This window comes from Cervus elaphus, chromosome 20, assembly GCF_910594005.1.
Source record: "Cervus elaphus chromosome 20, mCerEla1.1, whole genome shotgun sequence".
In the NCBI taxonomy this organism is placed as follows: domain Eukaryota; kingdom Metazoa; phylum Chordata; class Mammalia; order Artiodactyla; family Cervidae; genus Cervus; species Cervus elaphus.
Window position 1 is genome coordinate 125,171,397 of NC_057834.1, and position 24,792 is coordinate 125,196,188.

At 37.5% G+C, this 24,792-nt stretch overlaps 1 protein-coding gene across 14 annotated transcripts in view; it reads left to right on the forward strand.

Annotated features, from left to right (window-relative positions):
• SCMH1 (Scm polycomb group protein homolog 1) overlaps positions 1-24,792 on the forward strand; it is a 208,562-nt gene that overhangs the window by 81,308 nt on the left and 102,462 nt on the right. For 7 of the 14 annotated variants that reach the window (XM_043878676.1, XM_043878678.1, XM_043878675.1 and 4 more), the window contains 3 exons: positions 433-456; positions 8,615-8,685; positions 15,412-15,646. In XM_043878676.1, coding sequence (XP_043734611.1) covers positions 433-456; positions 8,615-8,685; positions 15,412-15,646 — 330 coding nt within the window. Of the gene's footprint in view, positions 1-432; positions 457-7,556; positions 7,700-8,614; positions 8,686-15,411; positions 15,651-24,792 lie in introns of those variants that run through there. The other 7 variants (XM_043878679.1, XM_043878680.1, XM_043878672.1 and 4 more) reach the window with 6 other exon arrangements.

The following is a 24,792-nucleotide window of genomic DNA, read 5'->3' on the forward strand; positions in this document are numbered from 1 at the left end:
AAAAAAAGCTGTATTTAGCATGGAAAAATTTAATTTGACATCTCTTACCACAGAGCCTTTTTTTTTTAGAGGTCTGAGTATACCAAGAACTCTCTGGTTAAAACACAAGCAAATATAGTTTGTAGTGGTATCTGTCAAAAGCAATATACTTTGATTTGAGCATGAAATCAGGAAATTTAGATTCTGAGTTCAAACAATCCCAAATTAGCTTTAGGTACAGTTGTTTAGCCTCTCTGGATTTCCAGTTTTTAATAAGGCAGAATTGAATGGTATACTTCCACAAATACTACTAATAAACTTAGTATCTTTTAAAATGAGAGAATTGAACTACACAAACTCTCAAGCCCTCATTTTACCCCAGAATCTCACTGTTCTATCATTTTGGTGTGTTTTTCATGATGACTTATGCTGTAACATTTTTTTCTTTAATAGAAGCTACTGACATCCTGGAGCTAGGTAAGATATTTTCCTTGTGTTTCTGTTAAATATGGGAAATTACTGAGCCAGGGATTAGAGTGTAACTAGGAAAAGAATTCCATGTGTCTTTGTCTCATGAGCTAGTGAACCCTGTGTTTTTGTCTGCCTAATGAGCCCATGCAGTTCTCCTTTGCTGTCATGTCAGACTCTCCTTATCAGGAGGCCACAGACTAAGCTAACGAAAGGGAAAAGGGTGGTTAATTACATGAGTACAATAAGGAATGGGAACTGAAACCAAACTGCAAGTTACTTCTTATTAATTCATTAAATCTAGAGCTAAAACAAGGCCGCTTTGTCCGTAAATCAGAATTTGGTGGCATTTTCCCAAAAGAAATTATTCATGAGATATATTGAACTGAAATTAAACCTGAAGATTTTCTAAGTTGTTTTTTTTTTTTTTTAACTAAATAAAAACCGAAATATTAAGATGTCAAATAACAGGAGTCAGCCTGGTACTGCATTTGGTTTTCATCCCTGAATAGTGTACTTCAGGACTAGGATTTCAGAAATGAAACTAATGGCAATATTTTTCAATCAGCTTTCCAAGTTCCTACATAAATGTCAGTCTTAACTTCTTAAGAGTTCTTTAAAATCCTGCATTTTACTTAAATATTGATAGCCTGATACCTTTATCAGTTTTTGTTGAAGTATTGTTACATATTTTGTTATTGCAACTTCCTGTGTTCAATCCTATTATCATCATTTTCCATTTGCTCCCTCTTTCCTTTTCTTCTGACAACATATTACTTTCATTGCCCACTGACAAAGAAGGTGGTGTAAAGTAGTAGAACACTAGACTAGAAGTCAGAACTGCTATATTCTTTGAAGGCCAACTTTGCCATTTAGTAAGTTTGTGACACTAATCCTTGGTTTTCTGATTTGTAAATGGGGATGATAATCCCACTCTACCTGCTTCACAGGGTTATTAAGAAGATTACATGAACTAATGGATGTGAAAACATCTTAAAAACTCTCAAATAATTTTCAACTTTGGAGGATTATTATTTTCATTTGTTCAGCAACTATCCTCAGCCTTTCAAGTCAAATCTTGTGACATTCTTTGAAGTGAAGCATTCTTTGATTATGAGCTAAAGAAATGAATGAAATTAAATAATGCAGGTAAAGGGCCTGATACTTGATAAACAATAAACGATAGTCACTTTTTATTTTTCCTTAAAACTTTCCTCATGCTTTCTAAGGTACTGGTGTGTGGTTAAAAAAGTATGGCATAAGAATCAGACAGGCCTGGGTTCAAATTCCTTTTCTTCACTAACCAGTTTTATGACTTAAAAAAATTCTTAATCTTTCTGAGTCTGTTTCCTCATCTTTAAGATGAGAATAAAACCTACTTTTCAGGTTATAATTAACAGGGGAAATATTGAACATAGTGTGGCGTGGTGCAGACAAACAGAAGATACTCAGTAATAGCTGCTGCAGTTTGGGGATTTGTTGCTAATGTGAATGATGATAACAGTTCTAGTTCAGTGATATTTAAGGTATGTTGTGAACAACCTGTTTTGTTGACAGAATTGTAAGAGGTGGATATTCAGTTTAAAATATTTACATAAAGTGATGTTAAAATGTGTGAGTATGTTTTTTGTTGTGGGAGTAGAGGTAGCAAAGGCAGGCAGAGCCTCTGATAAATTAATCTTGGGTATTTCATTTTGTCCATCAGGCATCGAGGGTACCCTCAAATACCACACTGAAAGAAAATTCAGTAGATTTTTAGAATCTCAGAGTTTGGAAATCTACCTTGGCCTGCATTTCAAAATTCCAACATTTTGTATTTCTTGTAAAGCATCTTATCTTGAACTCTCCCCAAAGTTGTTAGGGACTTAAAACCTTCTCAAGCAACTCACTCATGTTTAAACAAATATTTAGTGGGCCAAAATCTGTTTCTTTGTCAATTCTGTTAGTTCTGCCTATAACTTTTAAAGCCGTATGTATAGGTTTAGCCAGTTTTTCACGGACCAGCCTCTAGTTATTTGAAAGCAGCTCTAAGGACTGCTTTCTCACTGCCATTCTGTTACACTTCCTAGTTCAAGCAACCATCATCTTATAGCTAGCTTATTAGAAAAGCTTCCTAATAAAAAAGTTTCCTGCCTTCAGTCTTACCCTCCTACAATCCATTCTTCACATTGTAGACAGGATGCTTTCTCCTACAAATCCTTTTGTGCTTCCTCTTCTCCTTAGTGTTGCATATGAGACTCTGAAACCCAAACACTGCTTTTATTGACAACCTCTTTTCTAAACCATTTTTATCTACCCAGTAGTCATACTGAAAGATTCCGGTTTTAGAACAGCTTTTTTTCATTTCTGGGCCCTAATACATGCTTTTCTTTCTGTCTGAAACAACAGGTCTCCCTTTGGCTAACTCCTTGCTTATCCTTTTACATTTTAACTTAGAAGCCTTAAGTTGAAGCTTTGTGAAGGCAAGACAATATTTTGATCATGGTTGTATCTCCAGCACACTTCCTTGATCCACACTATAAATACTTGTTGGATGGATGGATACAGAAATGGCTCTAAGACTTTCATGCTAAATGTTGATTCTTCCTTCAGCTGGTCCTCATGTGACATGATTTTGTGTCTCTTGATCATCAGGTCACCATTTAGGTGTTGGTTCGTTCTGTCCCTCTCAAGGAATAGTTCACATAAATTTCCCAGGTGTGATTTCACTAGTCCAGAAAAGAGTAGGACCATTACTGGCTTGCTTCTTTTCATTCACTCACTTTTCAAACTTTTATGGTGCCTCTCTCAAGTTTCAGACACTGGGCTAAACAGTGAAGGTTTTTATCATAAGATGGACTTCCCTGGCAGTCCAGAGGTTTAGACTCTGAGCTCCCAAATCCAGGGACACAGGTTCAATCCCTGGTTGGGGAACTAAGACCCCACATGCTGTGTGCAGCATGGCCAAAAATAGACTGTGACTGTCTTTATTGCTCTTAAGGATTTGGGCTCCACACTTTAGGTGGAACTAAATAGAGTTCTTGTTGAGGCATGTGGACAGAACAGTAGCCAGCATGAATGGAAGTGCCTGATGTAACCATTTTAAATTAGGAGCAGTTGAGGGATTTGGGACATATTTAGGGGATTAGATATATTATGTCTAATGTCAATGGGTAAAGATTTAGAAGAAGGTGGATTTTGGCTGATTCTAATGGTTAAAATCTATTCATTTGTGCTATTGAATCATAGCTGAATAATAAATTTCTCGTCATTGGAATTATTTAAGTAGAGGCTGGAGGGACCATTCAGGTCTCAGCTTTTATATCACCTCATCAAGATGCCTTTCTTGACCATCCTGCCTAAAATAGCATACATACTCTCAGCACTCTTTTCCCCTCCTACCTTGCTTTATTTTTTCCTTATTTGAAATGCGCCAGAAATTGTATAATTATTATGTGGTTTCTCTGTAACCTTCTGGATCAACTGAATTATGTTTATTTGTTTATTTATTGTGTCTCTTCCCCCTTAGAATGTAAGCTCCATGTGGGCAGAGATTTTGGCTGTTTTGTTCTTTGCTGTGTATCACCTGTGCCTGGAATTGAGCTTGGCATATAGTAGTTACACAGTAAATATTTGTTGAGTGAGTGAATATTAGAGAAAGGAATTCATGTGTTCAGCTGGTGGATCGTTTTGTGTTTTACAGTTTAGGGAGCTGTTAATTTTTAAAGTATTTGTACTTTATGTAGTTTGTAAATCCTTTCAGGGCAGCGATCTTTGTTGCTGTTGTTCAGTCGCTCATTCGTGTCTGACACTTTGCAACCCCATGGACTATAGCACACCAGGCTTCCCTGCCCTTCACCCTCTCCCCTAGCTTGCTCAGACTGATGTCCATTGAGATGGTGATGCCATCCAACCATCTTGTTCTCCGTTGTCCCCTTTTCCTCCTGCCTTCTACCTTTCCCAGCATCAGGGTCTTTTCTAATGAGTCAGTTTTTCGCATCAGGTGGCCAAAGTATTGGAGCTTCAGCTTCAACATCAGTCCTTCCAATGAATATTCAGGATTGATTTCCTTTAGGATTGGATGGTTTGATCTCTTGCAATCCAAGGGATTCTTAAGAGTCTTCTCCAACACCACAGTTCAAAGCATCAATTCTTTGGCACTCAGCCTTCTTTATGGTCCAACTTTTATACACGACTACTGGAAAGGCCATAGCTTTGACTAGATGGACCTTTGTTGGCAAACTAATGTCTCTGCTTTTTAATATGCTGTCTAGGTTTGTCATAGCTTTTCTTCCAAGGAGCAAGCATCTTTTAATTTCATGGCTGCAGTCACCATCTGTGGTGATTTTGGAGCCCAAGAAAATAAAGTCTGTCACTGTTTCAGCTGTTTCTCCACCTATTTGCCATGAAGTGATGGGACCGGATGCCATGACCTTAGCTTTTTGAATGTTGAGTCTTAAGCCAATCTTACTTACTAATAATAGACGTAACTGTCATATGATAGTATGTGTGTTAGAATTTATAAAATACTTTCATAAGTATTATTCAGCAGTATAAATGAGATGACTGACTTTGTCTCATCTATAAGGTTTCACCCCAAATGTTTCCTGTCTAGAGCATCTATCTGTAATTTCACCGTCTAAGATGATTCCCAGTCTCTGTCATATATCATTATTTTATGTCCTTCAAATACTTATCACTTACTACCTTATTTATTTGACTTTGTGTTAACTGTGCCTCATTATGCACTGGAATGTAAATTCCGTAAGGGCAGGGACCTCCTGCCTTATCCTAGCATTTAGAAGAAGTGCCTGGCACATACAAAGATACTCAAACATCATTTGAGTGAATAATGAATTGAAAAATAATGAATTGAATAATGAATTGACATCACTCCAGAAATTATAAAGTACTATACTAGTTAATAATGTCAGTCTTCACAGTAATCTTGACCCAAGTATGAATTAGATTTCCCTGTTCTACATTCTCAAGGCAACCTGCACTACCTCATTAACTTAAATTTATCATAATTGTGGCAGATTATTTGTATTATTAATTTACTACTTCTGCTTATCTCTAAACTGTAGGCTCCATGAATTTCAGAACCATGTCTATTTTGTTCCCCTAATATTTAACACTGTGCTTTTGCACTTGGAAGGAGGTTAATAAATATTTATTGAATGAAGGAGTATGTGTATAATCTTGTGGGATATTATGTCTGTCTTTCAGATAAATGAACTGATGCTTGGAATGATTAAGTAATTTATTCAAGATACTTAGGTATAGAAACAAGACTTCAACCACCATCTTCTGACTCTCAATATCGCAGTCTTTCAATTATACCATTAGTTTCTAGGCATGGAAGTATTACCTAGGTATTACCTAGGAAGGCTTTGAAAATACAGATTCTCAGACCACACTCAAGAGATTACTGAATGAGAACCTCTGAAGATGGTCTCAGAACTGTAAAAAGAAGTTAGAAAAATTATTTAGTATATTTTGATGGTAAGTAGCATTTGAGAATGATATTATATCCCAAGGTTTGACAAACTGCTATTTAGGGGCCAAATGCAACCCACGGCCAGTTTTTATAAATAAAGTTTTAGTGAAACACAGCCATGCTCACTCATTTACATATTGCCTCTGGCTGTTTTCATGTTACCATGTACAAGTTGAGTATTTGTGACAGAGACCAAATGGCCTACAAAGGGTAAAATTTTTTCTATCTGGTCCTTTACAGAAAACTTGCCAACCCCTGATCTATACTTTGTTGCCTGTCCTACTTCTTTTGTGGTATTTTTAGTGCTTGGCAGTGTGGTAGATTTGATGTTTGGTTTCATTGTGAGCATTATAATAGGTACTCAGATATTCTTAGTGAGTCAATAAAAATTAACTTATTTTGCAGCTTACCTGATTGGTAGTAAATGATAAACAGCCTAAGGAGTCAAATTTAAGAAAAAATATTAATCTAGGTATGGTTTAAGCTAGTGAACCCTCAGTGGATGGACTGCTTTTAACAAAAAGGTTCTTTTTCATTCAGTTGATAGTAAATTGGAAGATGTGGGATTTCTTAACCTATGTAATAGGAATTGATTACCATAGTTGTTATATGTAATAGAGAACTATAATACCCTGATTATTTTGGTACCCTGATGCTGCTGTAATTACATCTTAAAGCCAAAGTCTCTTGGGTGTTTTTGGTCAGAACTCAAAATAGTAACAAGCAACTCAGAACTGACCTAACTTCTTCCATACTGCCTTGTACAGTAATTGCCATGTAGGTATTTAAATTTACATTGAAGTTAAATGCCATTTAAAATTTAATTTCTCTTTCATATTAGCCACAGTTCATGTGTTCAGTAGCGGCATGCAGCTAGTGGCTATCTCACTGGTCAGCACAGATGCAGAACTTTTCTGTTATCAGAGAAAGTCTTAGTGGGTGGAACTGCTGTATGTGTTGGAGTTAAGAGCTGCAGCCTAGTCAGATCCAAGACTTACTGTTTGACTGATGTATTTGCAAGAATGGAATAATAATAATTCTTGATGTCTTCTTTTTCTAACAGCCAGTAGTGATGAAAGTCTTTGCTTTAAAAGCCATCTCAGCTAAGAGCAAACTCTTTATTAAATTCTAATAAGCTATTTAAATCTTGACTTAAGGAAATACTCATCTCATTTACCCTTGGACTGTCTATTCAAAATGATTAATTATTGGTTGAAGGGGATGGCTACCAGGTGGCACTAGTGCTAAACAACGTGCCCGCCAATGCAGGAGACTGGGGTTCGATCCCTGGGTCAGGAAGATCCCCTGAAAGAGGGCATGGCAACCCACTCCAGTATTCTTGCTGGAGAATCCCACAGACAGAGGAGCCTGGTAGGCACCAGTCCATAGGGTTACAAAGAGTCCGACAGGACTAAAGCAACTTAGCATGCACACACGCAGTCATTGGCCAGTTCATTAAATAGTTCAGAACTGACTGTGATTTCTAGCCAAATCTATTTGGCTTGGTTAGGATGGTGGGAAAGGAACCAGTTTTAAAACAGAAGCTATAAAGTCAATAGAGTATAAAGTCTTGGCATCATCTTTGGAGTGACTTAGATTTCATCATTCCGTGACTCATTTTTATTCCCAGCATCTAGTGCTTTTTTCATGGCCCAAAGGGGCCCTGTGCTGCTCCACTGCAGAGGAAACCTCAAGAAATGCTGGTTTGCTACAGTGTTTTAGCTTGTGAGAGTCTCTGGGACCTTACCTGCTCCATCATGGGGTCACCTCTAGGTGGGTATTAGGGGGATATCTGTAACTGATTTAACCTTTAATAAAGAACCTGGTAATCTTTTGTGGTTCAGTAAGATATGTGTTTAATAACCCATCCTTTAAAATGTTTTCCCTGATCCCAGGTCAGTGTCACCTTAAAGATTATTTCTCTAGCACAGTGTTCCTCAAACTTTGAGAGACTTTAAGGGCCACTTCAAGAGGCTAAAAAGATTCTGTAAATTTGCCAACTTATTCTTAGCTACTGTCATCAGAAATGCTACTGAGGATCTACTTTTCTCTAAATTAACAGACCTTGGTCATTTTGCATCTCAGAGCAATGCAACAGTGACCGGGATAGGAGTGGGTTGAGGTGGGTGAGAGAGAAACATCTTTTAGAGTGAGGATTCAAGTATAATCTCATTCTGGCTTTTCCTGCCCCCAACAACTCCTCTTACCCAGGGTCTCAAGATAGCCTCTTCTTTTTTCTTTCTGAGCTGAGATGGGGGGATTCTGCCACGCTGGATGTTAAAAGCACTTATTTGATGGCAATAAGGGACCTTTACAGTAGTCAGATTGTTCAGAAGGAATCTTCCCATCCACTTTGTGCCTCTTCTGTTTTGTTTTCCATGAGCTTCCTGAATACTTCTTTGAGACACTGGTATGACTTGCTGTAGCATTTTGGATCATTTTAGAGACTGGCGTGAAAGATTCCTTAGGTCATCTTAGACGGTGATTCAAAAAACATTGATCTAAAATGATCCACTCAGGTCACCTTGATTCTTCCCCCTAATATACTCCTTTGAGTCCAAACAGGGCCATATGAGTTTTCTTATGCTCCAAACAAGTCTGAAAATAGCCTAATGTCTAGGGTAGAATTACATCCTGAAAGAATTTTTAGGAAGTTGACTGTGATGGAGATTTTTATTTCCTTTACAGGTCATTTTACCTGGGACAAATACCTAAAAGAAACATGTTCAGTCCCAGCGCCTGTCCATTGCTTCAAGCAGGTAATTGATTCTCAGCATCTTTAGAAGGTGGGAGGCAAGTAGTTTTTTCTGGTCCTTAGATAAGCAAAACATGAAGTGGGAGCCCTTGGGCTTCTCACCTGAAGTCCCCAGAATAAACCTCTATGGGAAGAATACAACTTCAAGACTCAAAACTCAGCTGTGAGTTTTAAACATTCTCCCCAATTTCCCAAGTAACACCTTTTCCTTCTTCACCTCCTTGAAGATACTCTGTGTTACTGAAAACAGTTGCTAATTTTTACTACAGCTCTTAGTTCAGGCAGATAGGAAACAGAGTTATAGCCCTTAGACAACTCTTGAAAGTAGAGCAGTATTCATATCTCTGAATTCAGCTCCCCTGCCACAATCTTATCTTTCCATAAAAATGTTGGCACTGAATCCCATTGGGGAGTATGTTAGGAGTTCATTGGAGATCATTTAGAGCTTCCCACATAGGATTAAGTTCCCCATACAATGCACAGATGATGTTGACTGTCAGTACATGATAAGGCTAGTAAGCAGAGAAGTGTACTGCTGCTAAATAGAGCTGCACATCAGGAAATGGTTTATATCTCCCTCCTTTTTAGTATTCAATTGTTATTTCCACAAACTGTCAACATTTCACTTTGAGTTTGAGTTTTGTCTGTGCTCTAAATAAAAGTACAAAATAGGACTTTGCTAATCTGAAATAATAGGAACTAAATTCATATTTCCACCTGAAATAATTTTAAAAGACAAAATATATTAAATAATGGTTTTCAAGTTACTGAAGATCAGGCAGCCAAGAACAGTGATCTCTGAGAGAGGAAAAAACAAATGAGTTGAGCTTCTTATGACTTACTGCTTTACAATAGTTTGAGACCATGGCCCAGGGAAAGAGAACCCAGACTGAGCCTGAGAGACTCCCTGTCAAATTAGGGGGATGGAACTGAGAGCCCAGGGATGGAATTTGCAGGACAGAGTTCCAGAGAAGAGAGCGCTGCAGAGAGCCCGCCTCAAGTACTCATCAAAGTACTGTTGCTCAGTATATGCATGTGAGCATCCAAAGCCAAGGGAACACTGTCTGAAAGGATTAGAAGGATAGTAAAAGGATAAGAGCCTAGTGCTCACACAAGACTGGGAATAGTGCCTAATACCACCAGCTAGACTGGAAAATCTCATAATTCATGTGGAATAGTTGGGAAAATCCTGCTCAGTAGTGGGAAATGATTAGCCTTAGGATAAGCATGCTTTGAATCTGCCTAACAAACTAAAAAGCTAGATTCAATGTGATTACGGAGAAGGCAGTGGCAACCCACTGCAGTACTCTTGCCTGGAAAATCCCATGGACGAAGGAACGTGGTGGGCTGCAGTCCATGGGGTTGCTAAGAGTCGGACACAACTGAGTGACTTCACTTTCACTTTTCACTTTCATGCATTGGAGAAGGAAATGGCAACCCACTACAGTGTTCTTGCCTGGAGAATCCCAGGGATGGGGGAGCCTGGTGGGCTGCCATCTATGGGGTCACACAGAGTCGGACACGACTAAAGCAGCTTAGCAGCAGCAGCAGCAACAATGTGGTTAAATTATTTCCAAGTAAATTAACTTCATCTGGGAACACAGCACAAGAAGGGAATGCAAAAATATCCAGCACCTAAGAGGTAAAAGTCACAATGTCTGGCATCTAGTCAAATATTATCAGGCATATAAGGAGGCAGGAAAGCATAGCTAATAATGAACAGACTAATCAACCAATTGAAACAGACTTAGAACCTTTTCAGATCTTAGAATAGCAGATTAAAACATTATAACAATTATTTTAATTATGTTCTATATGTTTGAAAGTTAAGCAGAGGCATGAAGTATATAAAAAAAAACATATTGAGCAAAATGAAAAATACACTAGATGGGATTAATGGTGGAAGAAAAGATTAATAAATATGAAAACATAGCAGTAGAAGATACCTAAAATGAAACACACAGAAAAAAAAGTATTTTAAAAATATGAAAAAGAGATCAGTGAAGCATGGGACAACTTTATAGACCATGTAATTAGACCACCCAAAAGAAAAGAGATGGAGAACTGGAAAAGCATTTGAAGATAAAATGACAAAAAATTGTTCACAGTTGAGGAAAACTAAAAATCTGCAAATTCAGAAAGCTAAATGAATCTCCTAAAAAAAAGACAAGAATAAAGTTATACTAAGGCATGTCATAAGTTATCAAAACTAGTGATAGAGAACATCTTCAAAGCAGCCAGAGGAAAAAAGACACTTTATGTGCAGCGAAACTAAGATAAGAATGACATTATATTTTCTTGTCATAATGCAAACAAGAAGAAAGTTAAATAACATCTTCAAAGTATAAAAAGAGAACTGTCAACCATGAATTTTATATCCAGCAAAAAGATCTTCCAAAATGAGGGGAAAAATAGAGATATTTTCAAATGCATAACAACTGAAGGAATTCATCACTAGTACACTCACTCCTACAAATGTTAAACAAAGGCCATCATGCAGAAGGAAAATGTTACCAGATAGAATACAGATCTACACAAAGGAATGAAAGTTACTAGGAATGATAATTACAAGGGTAAATATTTAAAATATTATTTCTTATTAAGCCTCTATAAAAGATAATTGACTATAAATAATGATAATAACATTGTATTATAGAGATAATAACATGTATTAGTAAAATATATAATAACAATAACTTAAGGAGGAGAAATTTAAGTAGACTATTATAAAATTCTTATACGTGAAGTAGTGTAATATTACTTGAAGATAGACTGATAATTTAAATATGTTTAAGCCCCAAAGCAACCACTGAAATAATAGAAAATAAATAGCAGAATGGTAGGTTTAAATCCAGCCATATCAATAATCCAGTTGTAAATTATCTAAATTCCTCAATTAAGAAGCTGAGATTGTCATATTGGATAAAAAGTAAGACTCAATTATATACTGCCTGCAAGGAATTATACTTTAAATGTAAAGATACAAACAGGTCAAAAGTAAAAGAATCAAAAATTATAATAAAGCTGAAATGACATATTAATATCAAAGTATATTTCAGAGGCAAAGGATATTATCAGATAAAAATACAGTAATTTCATCATGAAAAAGGTCACACAGTCCTTACATGAATTAAAAGATGATAGATACAGACCTTAACACCCTTCAAAAAAATTAATTCAAAACAGACCACACACCTAACTGTAAAACACTATACTAAAACTCCTAGAAGATAGCATAGGAGAAGACTAAGATGGAAAAGGTCAGTTTTCATTGCAGTCCCAAAAAAAGGCAATGCCAAAGAATGCTCAAACTACTGCACAATTGCACTCATCTCACACGCTAGTAAAGTAATGCTCAAAATTCTCTAAGCCAGGCTTTAACAGTACGTGAACCATGAACTTCCAGATGTTCAAGCTGGATTTAGAAGAGGCAAAGGAACCAGAAATCAAATTGCCAACATCTGTTGGATCATCAAAAAAGCAAGAGAGTTCCAGAAAAACATCTATTTCTGCTCTATTGACTACGCCAAAGTCTTTGACTGTGGGTCACCACAAACTGTGGAAAATTCTGAAAGAGATGGGAATACCAGACCACCTGACCTGCCTCTTGAGAAATCTGTATGCAGATCAGGAAGCAACAGTTAGAACTGGACAGGGAACAATATACCGGTTCCAAATAGGGAAAGGAGTGCATCAAGGCTGTATATTGTCACCCTGCTTATTTAACTTATATGCAGAGTACTACATCATTAGAAATGCTGGGGTGGATGAAGCACAAGCCAGAATCAAGATTGCCGGGAGAAATATCCATAACCCTAGATAGCAGATGACACCACCCTTATGGCAGAAAATGAAGAACTAAAGAGTCTCTTGATGAAAGTGAAAGAGGAGAGTGAAAAAGTTGGCTTAAAGCTCAACATTCAGAAAACTAAGATCATGGCATCTGGTCCCATCACTTCATGGCAAATAGATGGGGAAACAGTGGAAACAGTAACAGACTTTATTTTTTCCAAAATCACTGCAGATGGTAACTGCAGCCATGAAATTAAAAGACGCTTACTCCTTGGAAAAAAAGTTATGACCAACCTAGACAGCATATTAAAAAACAAAGACATTACTTTGCCAACAAAGGTCCGTCTAGTCAAGGCTATGGTTTTTCCAGTGGTCATGTATCAATGTGAGATTTGGGCTATAAGGAAAGCTGAGTGCCGAAGAACTGGTGCTTTTGAACTCTGGTGTTGGAGAAGACTCTTGAGAGTCTCTTGGACTGCAAGGAGATCCAACCAGTCCATCCTAAAGGAGATCAGTCCTGAATATTCATTGGAAAGACTGATGCTGAAGCTGAAACTCCAGTACTTTGGCCACCTGATGCAAAGAACTGACTCATTTGAAAAGACCCTGATGCTGGAAAAGATTGAAGGCAGGAGGAGAAGGAGACAATAGAAGATCAGATGGTTGGATGTCATCACCGACTCAATGAACATGAGTTTGGGTAAACTCCGGGAGTTGGTGATGGGCAGGGAGGCCTGGCCTGATGGACAGGGAGGTCTGGTGTGCTGCAGTTCATGGGGTTACAAAGAGTCAGACATGACTGAGCGACTGAACTGAACTGAAGATGACCTTAGGTGTGGCAATGATTTTTTAGGTGCAAACCAAAGGCACAGTTCATGAGAGAAATAATTGATAACCTGAACTTCATTAAAATAAAACCTCCTACTATATGAAAGACACTGTCAAGAGAATGAGAAGACAAGCCACAGACTGGGAGAAAATATTATTACAAGACGTGTCTGACAAAGGATTGTTACCCAAAATATACAAAGAATACTTAAAACTCAAAGTAAGAAAATAACTCAAGAAAAGATCAAAGATCTTAACAGACATCTTACCAAAGATGGTCGGATGACAAGCATAAAAATGATGTTCTACATTATATATTATCAGAGAAATGTAAATTAAAACAACAGTGAGATACCACTACATACATATTATAATGTCAAAACCCAGGACACTGATAACACCAAGTACTGGCAAGGATGTGGAGCTTCAGGAATTCTCATTAATTGCTTGTGGGAATGCAAAATGGTACAGACATCTTATAAGGTAGTTTGGTGAAATCTCTTGTAAACTAAGCATACTCTTACCATATGATCCATCAATTGCATTCCTTGATATTTATCCAAAGAAATTGAAAATTTATGTCCACACAAAAACATGTGTGTGTGTGTATGTGTGTGTGTATGGATTTTATTGCATCTTTATTCATAATCACCAAAACCTGGAAGCAACCAAGATGTTTTTTAAGTAGGTGAATGGATAAACAAACTGTAGTATAGCCAGACAATGAAGTATTACTCAGCCCTAGAAAGAAATGAGCTATGAAGCTATGAAAAGACATAGAGGAAACTTAAATGCATCTTACTACGAGAAAAAAGCCAATCTGAAAAAGCTATGTACTGTGTGATTCAAACTGTATGACATTCTGGAAAAGGCAAAACTATGGAGACAGTAAAAAGATCAGTGGTTGCCAGAGACTGAGTGGATGAATAGGCCAAGTACAGAGGGTTTTTTAGTACAGTTAAACTATTTTGTATGATCCTATAATGATAGATACATGTCTCCATTAGACCAAATTCATAGAGTATACAACACCAAAAGAGAACCTTACTCTAAATAATGGGCTTTGGGTTATTATGATATGTTAGTGTAGTTCCATCAGTTGTAATAAATGTCCTACTGTGTTAGGAGATACTGAAAATAGAGGAGACACTGCACGTGTTGGAGCAGGATGTTTATAAATGTTTATAATCTCTGTACCTTCCTCTCAGTTTTGCTGTGAACCTAAAACTGCTCTTAAAACTGAGTCTTAAAAAAGAAATGAATTATTGATACATTCAACAAATGGATGAATATCAAAATGGCTATGCTGAGTGAAAGAAACTAGATCCAAAAAAAAAAAAAGTATATTCTGTATGATTCCATTTTAAGTCTAGAAATGCAAAACAGTCTACACTGATAGAAAGTAAAGCAGTGTTTGCCTGGAGAGAGAGAGATCTGGGAAGGGCTGGACAGGTCATAAAGGGATATGCCAAACTTGGGAGTATGTCCATGTTCATTATCTTGATAGTGGTGATGGTTTCCAGAGTGTTGTGATGTATGTGGTATCATGAGTGTATATATATGTCAGTACTTAACCTGTGTGTAGTTCATTGTATGTCAATTATAACTTAAAGTTGTTTTTTAAAAAACAGGAATTGATTTCTAAGTTAATGTCAAAGTAAAAAAAATAACCTATTCCCATTGGTTAGTCTGGGTGGTAGACATACTGAAGCACTCCATGAAGAAACAGTAAGGATATGATAGTTTAATAGGATGATTTCTGCAAAGAAAATATTAAGAATACCTGGAGGGTTAGGGAATTGGAAAAGATAGGATAAAAAACCGCATTTAGGCAAGGACCATTTAAGATACTCTTATCCTTTTCTTACTGGTGAGTCAGTGTTTGATGCTTCACTGGAAAGTAATTTTTCCCCTTCACTTTACATTTCAGTGTTTCTTTTTCATGTGAGCCTTCCTAGGTATTAGGAAATAATTCACAAGGGTTGTCCCTGACTCAGCTGTAATCAATTTGCATCCAAAGCATAAATTTTCAGGTTCCATCGCCTAATATCCTTACTGAAAATGCCACGTATTCTTAGTCTGCCTAATCCCCATGGCTTGTTCTCCTCAGTCCTACACACCTCCAAGCAACGAGTTCAAGATCAGCATGAAATTGGAAGCACAGGACCCCAGGAACACCACATCTACCTGTATTGCCACAGTAGTTGGACTGACAGGTGCTCGCCTCCGCCTTCGCCTTGATGGCAGCGACAACAAGAATGACTTCTGGCGGCTGGTTGACTCAGCTGAAATTCAGCCTATCGGGAATTGTGAGAAGAATGGGGGTATGCTGCAGCCCCCTCTGGGTGAGTAACTGGACCCAAGCTCTCCCTAGTCCATTAGTTATCTTCCTCAAATTGTACGTTGTATTAGAAGAAAACATAGGGTCACCTGCCCATGCCTTCTTTTTTGTATGGTCCATAAAGGCCCACCTAACATGAAATGAGCTGTAAAATCTGGACCTCCCCATTCTACATTAACTTGTGATATCCAAGCTTCTCTTCAGCTCTCCTTTTTCTAATGAGAAACCACACCCTTCATCCTTCTTTGTCAGGGCCCATTTACCCTGAGGAAAAGGATGAAAGAAGGTCTTGCCATTGAACTTGCCTCAAAAAACCATGGCCCTTTTACCAAATCCTACAGTCACAACAGGCAGTGAGAGAAAGATCCCCCATTGGAAAGAATGACTGTTATAAAGATCCCGTATCTCCTTTCCCCTAAATTCTCACTTGGTCTTTGGAATTTTCTCACTTTGAATCAATTAGTAAGTAAAATGCATTATTTTACCTTAATGACACCACTGTATTTTTCTCTTCAAGATCAGATTCACCTTTTTTTAGTGTCAGTATACCTGAGTGATTTAGCACATTTCATCAATTCCCGTCAGTCACTATTGCAGTGAGTCTTACTGGAGGATGGAGATGGCTTTATAGGCTGTGTTCCCCTCTGGAGGCTGTGCTAAATTAAATGAGCATTAGAGGAAGGTGTCATTTGAAAGACCTCCCCAAGTGGTTATTTAACATTTTCCTTCTTTAAAAAATTTACTTGTAATGTAAAATTTCAAACATATACAAAAGTATAAAAAAAAAAACACAGTGAATGAAAGTCCATGTATCTTTTATCCTTGATAGTAGTCTTGTTTTCTTAGTACCTATATACATTCCCTGTGCACTCCTGCCGTTGCTTAAACATAGTATCATTTTATCACTAAATATTTGTTATGTATCTCTCTCATAGTTAATATTTTAAAAGCATAGCCATAATAACATTGTCACATGTGAATAAAATAATGATACTTCCTTAATATCGACAAATATTTACTCAGTATTTAAATTTTCCCTATTGTCTGTCTGTCTGTCTCTTCCTCTCTTTGTTTCATTTGCTTTGAATCAGGATCCAAATAAAATCAACATATTGCAGTTGGGTGATATGTTCCTCAAGTATCTTTTAATCTATGGGTTCTCCTTTCTTTTATTTTTTCCTTGGAATTTATTTGTTGAAAAACCTAAGTCATTTTCTTTAAATTTTCCCACAATTAGATTTTGCTGATTGTATCTCTCTGGTATCATTTAACATGTTTCTCTGACCTCTTGTCTTAGAAATTGGTAACTAGATCTAGAGGCTTGATCAGGTTAAGGTTCAGTTTTTTTCAATAAGAATATTTCATAGGTAGTGATACTTACATTGATTAAGAAGTATATATGGTCTGGTTGTGTCTCATTTTATAATGTAGCAGCCATTACTGCTTGTAGTCTAGAGCAGGGGTTGGCAGATTTTCTAAAAGAGTCAGATAGTAAATATTTCAGGCTTACAGGCCATACATTCTCTGTTGTAACTTGTCAGCTTTTTCCTTGTAATTTGAAAGCAGTCATAGACAATACATAAAAAAATGGGCAAGGCTGTGATCCAGTAAAGCTTTATTTACAAAACAAGTTGTCCAGCCTTCTGGCTGTAGCTTGCTGACCCCTGATTTAGACCTATCAATTCATTTTGGTTGCAAAATGGGAAATTTTAATATTTTCATTCTGTCCACATAAATTAAATGGATTATGTCTATTAAAATAAACTTTCAACTATTTGGTTATCCTGAAGCATAGTTCATACAGGAAAGACAGTTTAAATAATTGATTCTTTTCTTTGTTTACCACTTTTCAGAATAATAAATTGAATTGCCATTATCCTCCAAAATTACTTAGTCTTATTGCTGTTGTTGCATTTAATATCATAAACTCAAAGATTCATACATATTTGATATTTTTCACTCCGTTGCACTGATTATCCTTGTTGATTCTTGAATAGTTCCATCTTTGGCCTCATATGTATATAAATCATTCTTGAAATCTATAAAACAGTATATTCAGAGAAATGCCCTTTACCTTATCCCTTTCTTCTGCCATAGAGTAACCACTTTCTTTTAACTTAATAGTTCATACTCCATTTTTTAAAAATAAGCAAATATATCTGTGTGTGTGTGCATATATATGCATATGTATTCCCTTCTTATATAAATGACAACATATTATACATATTTTTCTCAATCTTACTTTTTTCATTTAGCAATATGTCCTGAAAATGACTTCTTAGTATTGAGATGTTTCTCATTGCTTTCTGTAGCTGCATAGTACCATAAGGTTCTCAACTGATTTTATGAACCACGGTTTAGAAGCATCTTGAAAGGCTATTACAAAATATAAGTTCCCAGGGATAATGGTGACCATCTACATCAAAATTTTTCCATAAATTCTCCAGAAACATAAAGCTCAAAAAGGAAAGCAAGTCAAGCCACCCATAACTCATGCCTAAACATAACTAGGAGTCAAGAATAACACACATTTCAATAACATGTTGTCTGCATGTTCAGATGTAAAGATCTGAAACCAATAAAGCTAATACCCACCCCATACCAGAATGAAGAGTTTTATGTAGATAAAAACTACATTAAAAAGGCAGAGGGCAATGGGACCCGAACACGGCCAAAATCACCCCCCCAAAAGATAGGCCCATCCAGAGTGGGCAATACTGAAAGAGAACTAGGAGCTACTTGATTAGAGCATTGTCTACTGGAGAATCAGAAGAAAGAGAATGAATTAAAAGTGTGAGGGACCAGAGATAGCAGCCATGGGCTGATAACTGCCCTCATGGGAGAGGTAGACATAATGTTGAAGGAAAAGAAGGAAGCCATGGGTAATCGTTTAGAGTTATACAGGAACAAAGAGAATCGTAAAATCAGAAGACATTCAGGTCTTTCTATCCCACCACATTCCAAACAGGCTTCACTAAAGAAGCTGCATTTCATTATGCCAACAGAAAACTCATGACCCAAATTCCCTGACAAAATGGAACATCCTGTTTTTTTCTAGCCCAAGAAAATATAACACATTTGAAATCATTAAGAAACAGCAGTCAACATCCATAAAAAACTTCTACATGAAAAAAAAAACTTGAAGAAAAACAGAAGTAGAAGATAAAACCATTTTAACTACTGAAAATTGTAAGCCAAAAATCAGTGACTAATCAGAGGAAAACTGTTGCACAATGACCCATCTTGAATTAAATAAGTATTGACAGCTACAAAAAACAATACCTTGAATCATAAATTTTAAGTCAGACTAGAAATGCACAGTAAATAGACTAGAAATGCGCAGTAAATAGGAAGATGTGAAAATAGAATTGTGCAAACTCAAGGGAAAAAAATGAAGAAAGAAAAATAATCTCAATTCCAAGGTACCCATTGGGACAATATATTCAACTGAAAATATAATAAGAGACATTGAAAAAAGAAATAAAACAGTCAAGAGAATAAAACTAAATGTTAGAAGAAAAGGTTTAAAAGTATCAGAAAGGAACTGTTAGATATAGAATGTAGTCAAAAAAGGTCCTCTGGGTATATGTATGTGTACATGTATATTTGGATTCCCTGAAGCAGATAATAGGGTTAATACTTAAAACTGTAATGTAAGAAAATGTTCCAAAAATGGGAAAGCACCTGAACCTTCATACTGAAAAAGCCTTCCTTATTCCTGGAAAATTGTCAACTCTAAGACCTTTTCTAGTAAAACAATTATACTCTATGAATAAAGAAAAATTCATCTAAGCCTCCAGCAAAACAGCCAAATTATTTTCAAGGCAAAGAAAGTCAGGTTTACATCATACTTTTCAACAGCAAAATGCAAAGCAAGACTGTAAACAGAGGAGCATTATTAAGAAATTTGAGGAAAGAAAATGAAAAGACAGGTTTATATCTAGATAAATTGTTTTTTCAAGTGCTGAGATTACACTGAAAGAGTTTTCAACCTTCAAGAACATGGGAAATATTGTGACCCCTAACTGCTTCCTAAATCAATTATGGAAAGAGCTTCATCCAAATAGCAGATGATATATCTAAGAAAAACAAAGGTAGGGACAAGAGTAGAATAGTATGGTACCAGTCTGGGTCCAGTGAAGATGGAACACAGAAAGTTTATTGAAATTGTTAATTCTAACAGAGTTGGAGTGAGGGATTGGCTGGTCAAAAGGCAGAGAACTCTAAGGAATATATGAAGAGCAGACCTAAGGAGAAGCCACTACACTGGGGCCGAGATAGACAGCCCAAGGAAGAGCCTCCCTTCCCCCATCTCAGGCCTGAGATGTAAGCTGTGTTGGCGGGGGCGCAGTTGCTCACTGGATGAGAGAAATCACTAGTGCCACAGCAGTGGAACTTGCTAGAATTTGCATTCTGTGGTGCGGAGAAGGCTGTTCATGGAGAGCTGTGTATCTCTGTAGAAACTCTTACAAAACCATTTAAGATGGGAGAAGGTGGTGGAGGCGGAGCTGCTGGCCACTGGATACTTTACTGTCTGGTGCTCCAGGACACGGGCAACCAAGGAGACGGGAGTGTTGCAGAAGCCAGCCAGCAAATGCAGTGGGACCAGAAAGCAAGTCCCTTTCCTTCCGTAATATCTTCAGATGGGGTCAAAGGATATCATTTAAAACCAATCATATAGTAGTAGCCTAAATGAGGAAATGGGGGAATTAAGGACATTATAAAGTATGTTAATAGAAAGATCACCACTTAAAACAAAATACCCGTACTTCCTCAATACCAAAAGAACAAAGTGGTCGAGAAATATATGACACAAAGAGATGAACTATGGAAAATGCAGTAAATAAAACATACTGTGATAGAGTTGAGAACAAATATATAATTTATACAGAGTATACAGAATGTAAACGAACATTTACATTTAACTCACCTGTTAAAACATTTCAGATTGATGCTCAAAGTCAAATCCAGCTTTACACTGTACAGGAGACATACCTAAAATAAAGTGAGTCGGGAAGGCTAAAAGTAAAAGATGACAAATAATGTATGAAGCAACTTCAAACAGTATAGTAGCAGAGGTTGGTTGTTCTTCATTCACAAAGTTATGTCCCAATTCTCTGTGACCCCATGGACTGCAACACACTAGGCCTTTCTGTCCTCCACTGTCTCCTGGAGTTTGCTCATGTTCATGTCCAGAGTCAATGATGCTATCTAACCATTTCCTACTCGGCAACCCACTTCTCCTTTTGCTTTCAATCTTTCCTAGCATCAGGGTCTTTTCTAATGAGTCAGCTCTTTGCATAGGTGACCAAAGTATTGGAGCTGCAGCTTTCAGCATCAGTCCTTCCAATGAATATTCAGGGTTGATTTCCTTGAGGATTGACTGGTTTGATCTCCTTGCAGTCCAAGGGACTCCCAAGAGTCTTCTCCAGCAACACAGCTTGAAAGCATAAATTCTTTGGTGCTCAGCCTTCTTTACGGTACAACTCTCACATCTGTACATGACTACTGGAAAAACCATAGCTTTGACTATACGGACCTTGTTAAGCAAAGTGATGTCTCTGCTTTATGATATCCTGTCTAGGTTTGTCATAGCTATTCTTCCAAGGAACAAGTGTCTTTTAATTCTGTGGCTTCAGTCACTGTCCTCAGTGAGTTTAGAGCCCAATAAAATAAAATCTGTCACAGTTTCCACTTTTTCCCCTTCTGTTTGCCATGAAGTGATGGGACCAGATGCTATAATCTTAGTTTTTGTAATGTTGAGTTTTAAGTCAGCTTTTTCACTCTCCTCTTTCACCCTCATCAAGAGGCTTTTTATTTCCTGTTCACTTTCTGCTGTTAGAGTGGTATCATGCGTATCTGAGGTGGTTGATATTTCTCCCAGTAATCTTGATTCCAGCTTGTGATTCATCTAGCCTGGCATTTTGCATGATGTATTCTGCATATAAGTTAGATAAGCAGAGGTTACAATTGTGTTATCAGACATGGTTGTTGTTGTTGTTGTGTAGTCACTAAGTTGTGTCTAATTCTTCGTGACCCCATGGACTGTAGGCCGCCAGGCTCCTCTATCCAGAGGATTTTCCAGGCAAGTATACTGGAAAGGGTTGCGATTTTCTTCTCCAGGGGATTTTTCCCTACCCAGGGATCAAACCCACATCTCCTGCATTGCAGTTGGATTCTTTACCACTGAGCCACCCAGGAAGCCCATTAGACTTGGTAGAATTCATAAAATAAAAATTACAGTAGATACAAAGTAATATAGACAAACACACTAATAGGATATTTAACACACATCTCTCAAGACAGGCTAAGAGTACAAAAAGTAAAGCTGCTGAAGGCTTTAATGAATAAGATAGATCGTGTGTGTGTGTGTGTGTGTGTGTGTGTGTGTATGTGTATGTATGTATGCATACCAAACTGTATACCATGACAAATGTCCTTCCACCTTGAAATTTAAAGCTCTTTGTTTAAACAATTTTTGTTTGGAAAACAGATATATAAGCCAAAATTTCAGAATTCCTAAAACATAGTGATAATAAACATCACATGACAAGTCTGAGATACAATCAAAGGGGTGACTGGAAAAAAAATTGTAGCCTTAAATACCTGTCATAAATAAAAATGAAAGGATGAATATTAAAAATTTAAGTTCCCAATTCAGAAAGCTAGAAAAAGTTATAACCCAAAGAAAATACAAAGGAGACATAAATAGAAAAAATAAAGATAAAAAGAGATTAATGAGGTAGAAAATAGAAAAGCAGAAGATCAAAGTGCTGGTTCTTTGGAAAAAGCATCAACAAAATATACAAACCACTAGTTAGCCTAATGAAGAAAAAAAGCAATTAGAGCAGATATACAGAAGTAGAAATGACAAAGGGAGCAATAAGTAAATAAGCCATAAAAGCTAGTTAGGAGCATCACAGTGTTTAAACAGATCTATAGAAAACATAGATACCCCTCGTCCAAGGTAAGGAGCAGTGGCTGTGCTTTGCTGGGGCAGCCGTGAAGAGGTACCCCACGTCCAAGGTAAGAGAAACCCAAGTAAGACAGTAGGTGTTGCAAGAGGGCATCAGAGGGCAGACACACTAAAACCATAATCACAGAAAACTAGCCAATCTGATCACAGGACCACAGTCTTGTCTAACTCAATGAAACTAAGCCATGCCGTGTGGGGCCACCCAAGACGGCCGGGTCATGGTGGAGAGGTCTGACAGAATGTGGTCCACTGGAGAAGGAAATGGCAAACCACTTCAGTATTCTTGCCTTGAGAACCCCATGAACAGTATGAAAAGGCAGAATGATAGGATACTGAAAGAGGAACTCCCCAGGTCAGTAGGTGCCCAATATGCTACTGGAGATCAGTGGAGAAATAACTCCAGAAAGAATGAAGGGATGGAGCCAAAGCGAAAACAATACCCAGTTGTGGATGTGACTGGTGATAGAGGCAAGGTCCGATGCTGTAAAGAGCAATATTGCATAGGAACGTGGAATGTTAGGTCTATGAATCAAGGCAAATTGGAAGTGGTCAAACAGGAGATGGCAAGAGTGAACGTCAACATTCTAGGCATCAGCGAACTAAAATGGACTGGAATGGGTGAATTTTAACTCAGATGACCATTATATCTACTACAGTGGGCAGGAATCCCTTAGAAGAAATGGAGTAGCCATCATGGTCAATAAAAGAGTCCAAAATGCAGTACTTGGATACAATCTCAAAAACGACAGAATGATCTCTGTTCATTTCCAAGACAAACCATTCAACATCATGGTAATTGAAGGCTATGCCCAACCAGTAACACTGAAGAAGCTGAAGTTGAATGGTTCTATGAAGACCTACAAGACCTTTTAGAACTAACACCCAAAAAAGATGTCCTGTTCATTATAGGGGACTGGAATGCAAAAGTAGGAAGTCAGAAAACACCTGGAGTAACAGGCAAATTTGGCCTTGGAGTATGGAATGAAGCAGGGCAAAGGCTAATAGAGTTTTGCCAAGAGAATGCACTGGTCAAAGCAAACACCCTCTTCCAGCAACACAAGAGAAGACTCTACACATGGACATCACCAGATGGCCAACACTGAAATCAGATTGATTATATTCTTTGCAGCCATAGATGGAGAAGCTCTATACAGTCAGCAAAAACAAGACCAGGAGCTGACTGTGGCTCAGATCATGAACTCCTTATTGCCAAATTCAGACTTAAATTGAAGAAAGTAGGGAAAACCACTGCACCATTCAGGTATGACCTAAATCAAATCCCTTATGACTATACAGTGGAAGTTAGAAATAGATTTAAGGGACTAGCTCTGATAGACACAGTGCCTAATGAACTATGGAAAGAGGTTCGTGACATTGTACAGGAGACAGGGATCAAGACCATCCCTAAGAAAAAGAAATGCAAAAAGGAAAAATGGTTGTCTGAGGAGGCCTTACAAATAGCTGTGAAAAGAAGAGAAGCTAGCTATCCAAAAGTCTACAAGCAATAAATGCTGGAGAGGGTGTGGAGAAAAGGGAACCCTCTTACACTGTTGGTGGGAATGCAAACTAGTACAGCCACTATGGAAAACAGTGTGGAGATTTCTTAAAAAACTGGAAATAAAAAAAAAAAAAAAAAACTGGAAATAGAACTGCCATATGACCCAGCAATACCACTTCTGGGCATACACACTGAGGAAACCAGATCTCAAAGAGACACGTGCACCCCAATGTTCATCGCAGCACTGTTTATAATAGCCAGGACATGGAAGCAACCTAGATGCCCATCAGCAGATGAATGGATAAGGAAGCTGTGGTACATATACACCATGGAATGTTACTCAGCCGTTAAAAAGAATTCATTTGAATCAGTCCTAATGAGATGGATGAAACTGGAGCCCATTATACAGAGTGAAGTAAGCCAGAAAGATAAAGAACATTACAGCATACTAACACATATATATGGAATTTAGAAAGATGGTAACGATAACCCTATATGCAAAAACAGAAAAAGAGACACAGAAGTACAGAACAGACTTTTGAACTCTGTGGGAGAAGGTGAGGGTGGGATGTTTCGAAAGAACAGCATGTATATTATCTATGGTGAAACAGATCACCAGCCCAGGTGGGATGCATGAGACAAGTGCTCGGGCCTGGTGCACTGGGAAGACCCAGAG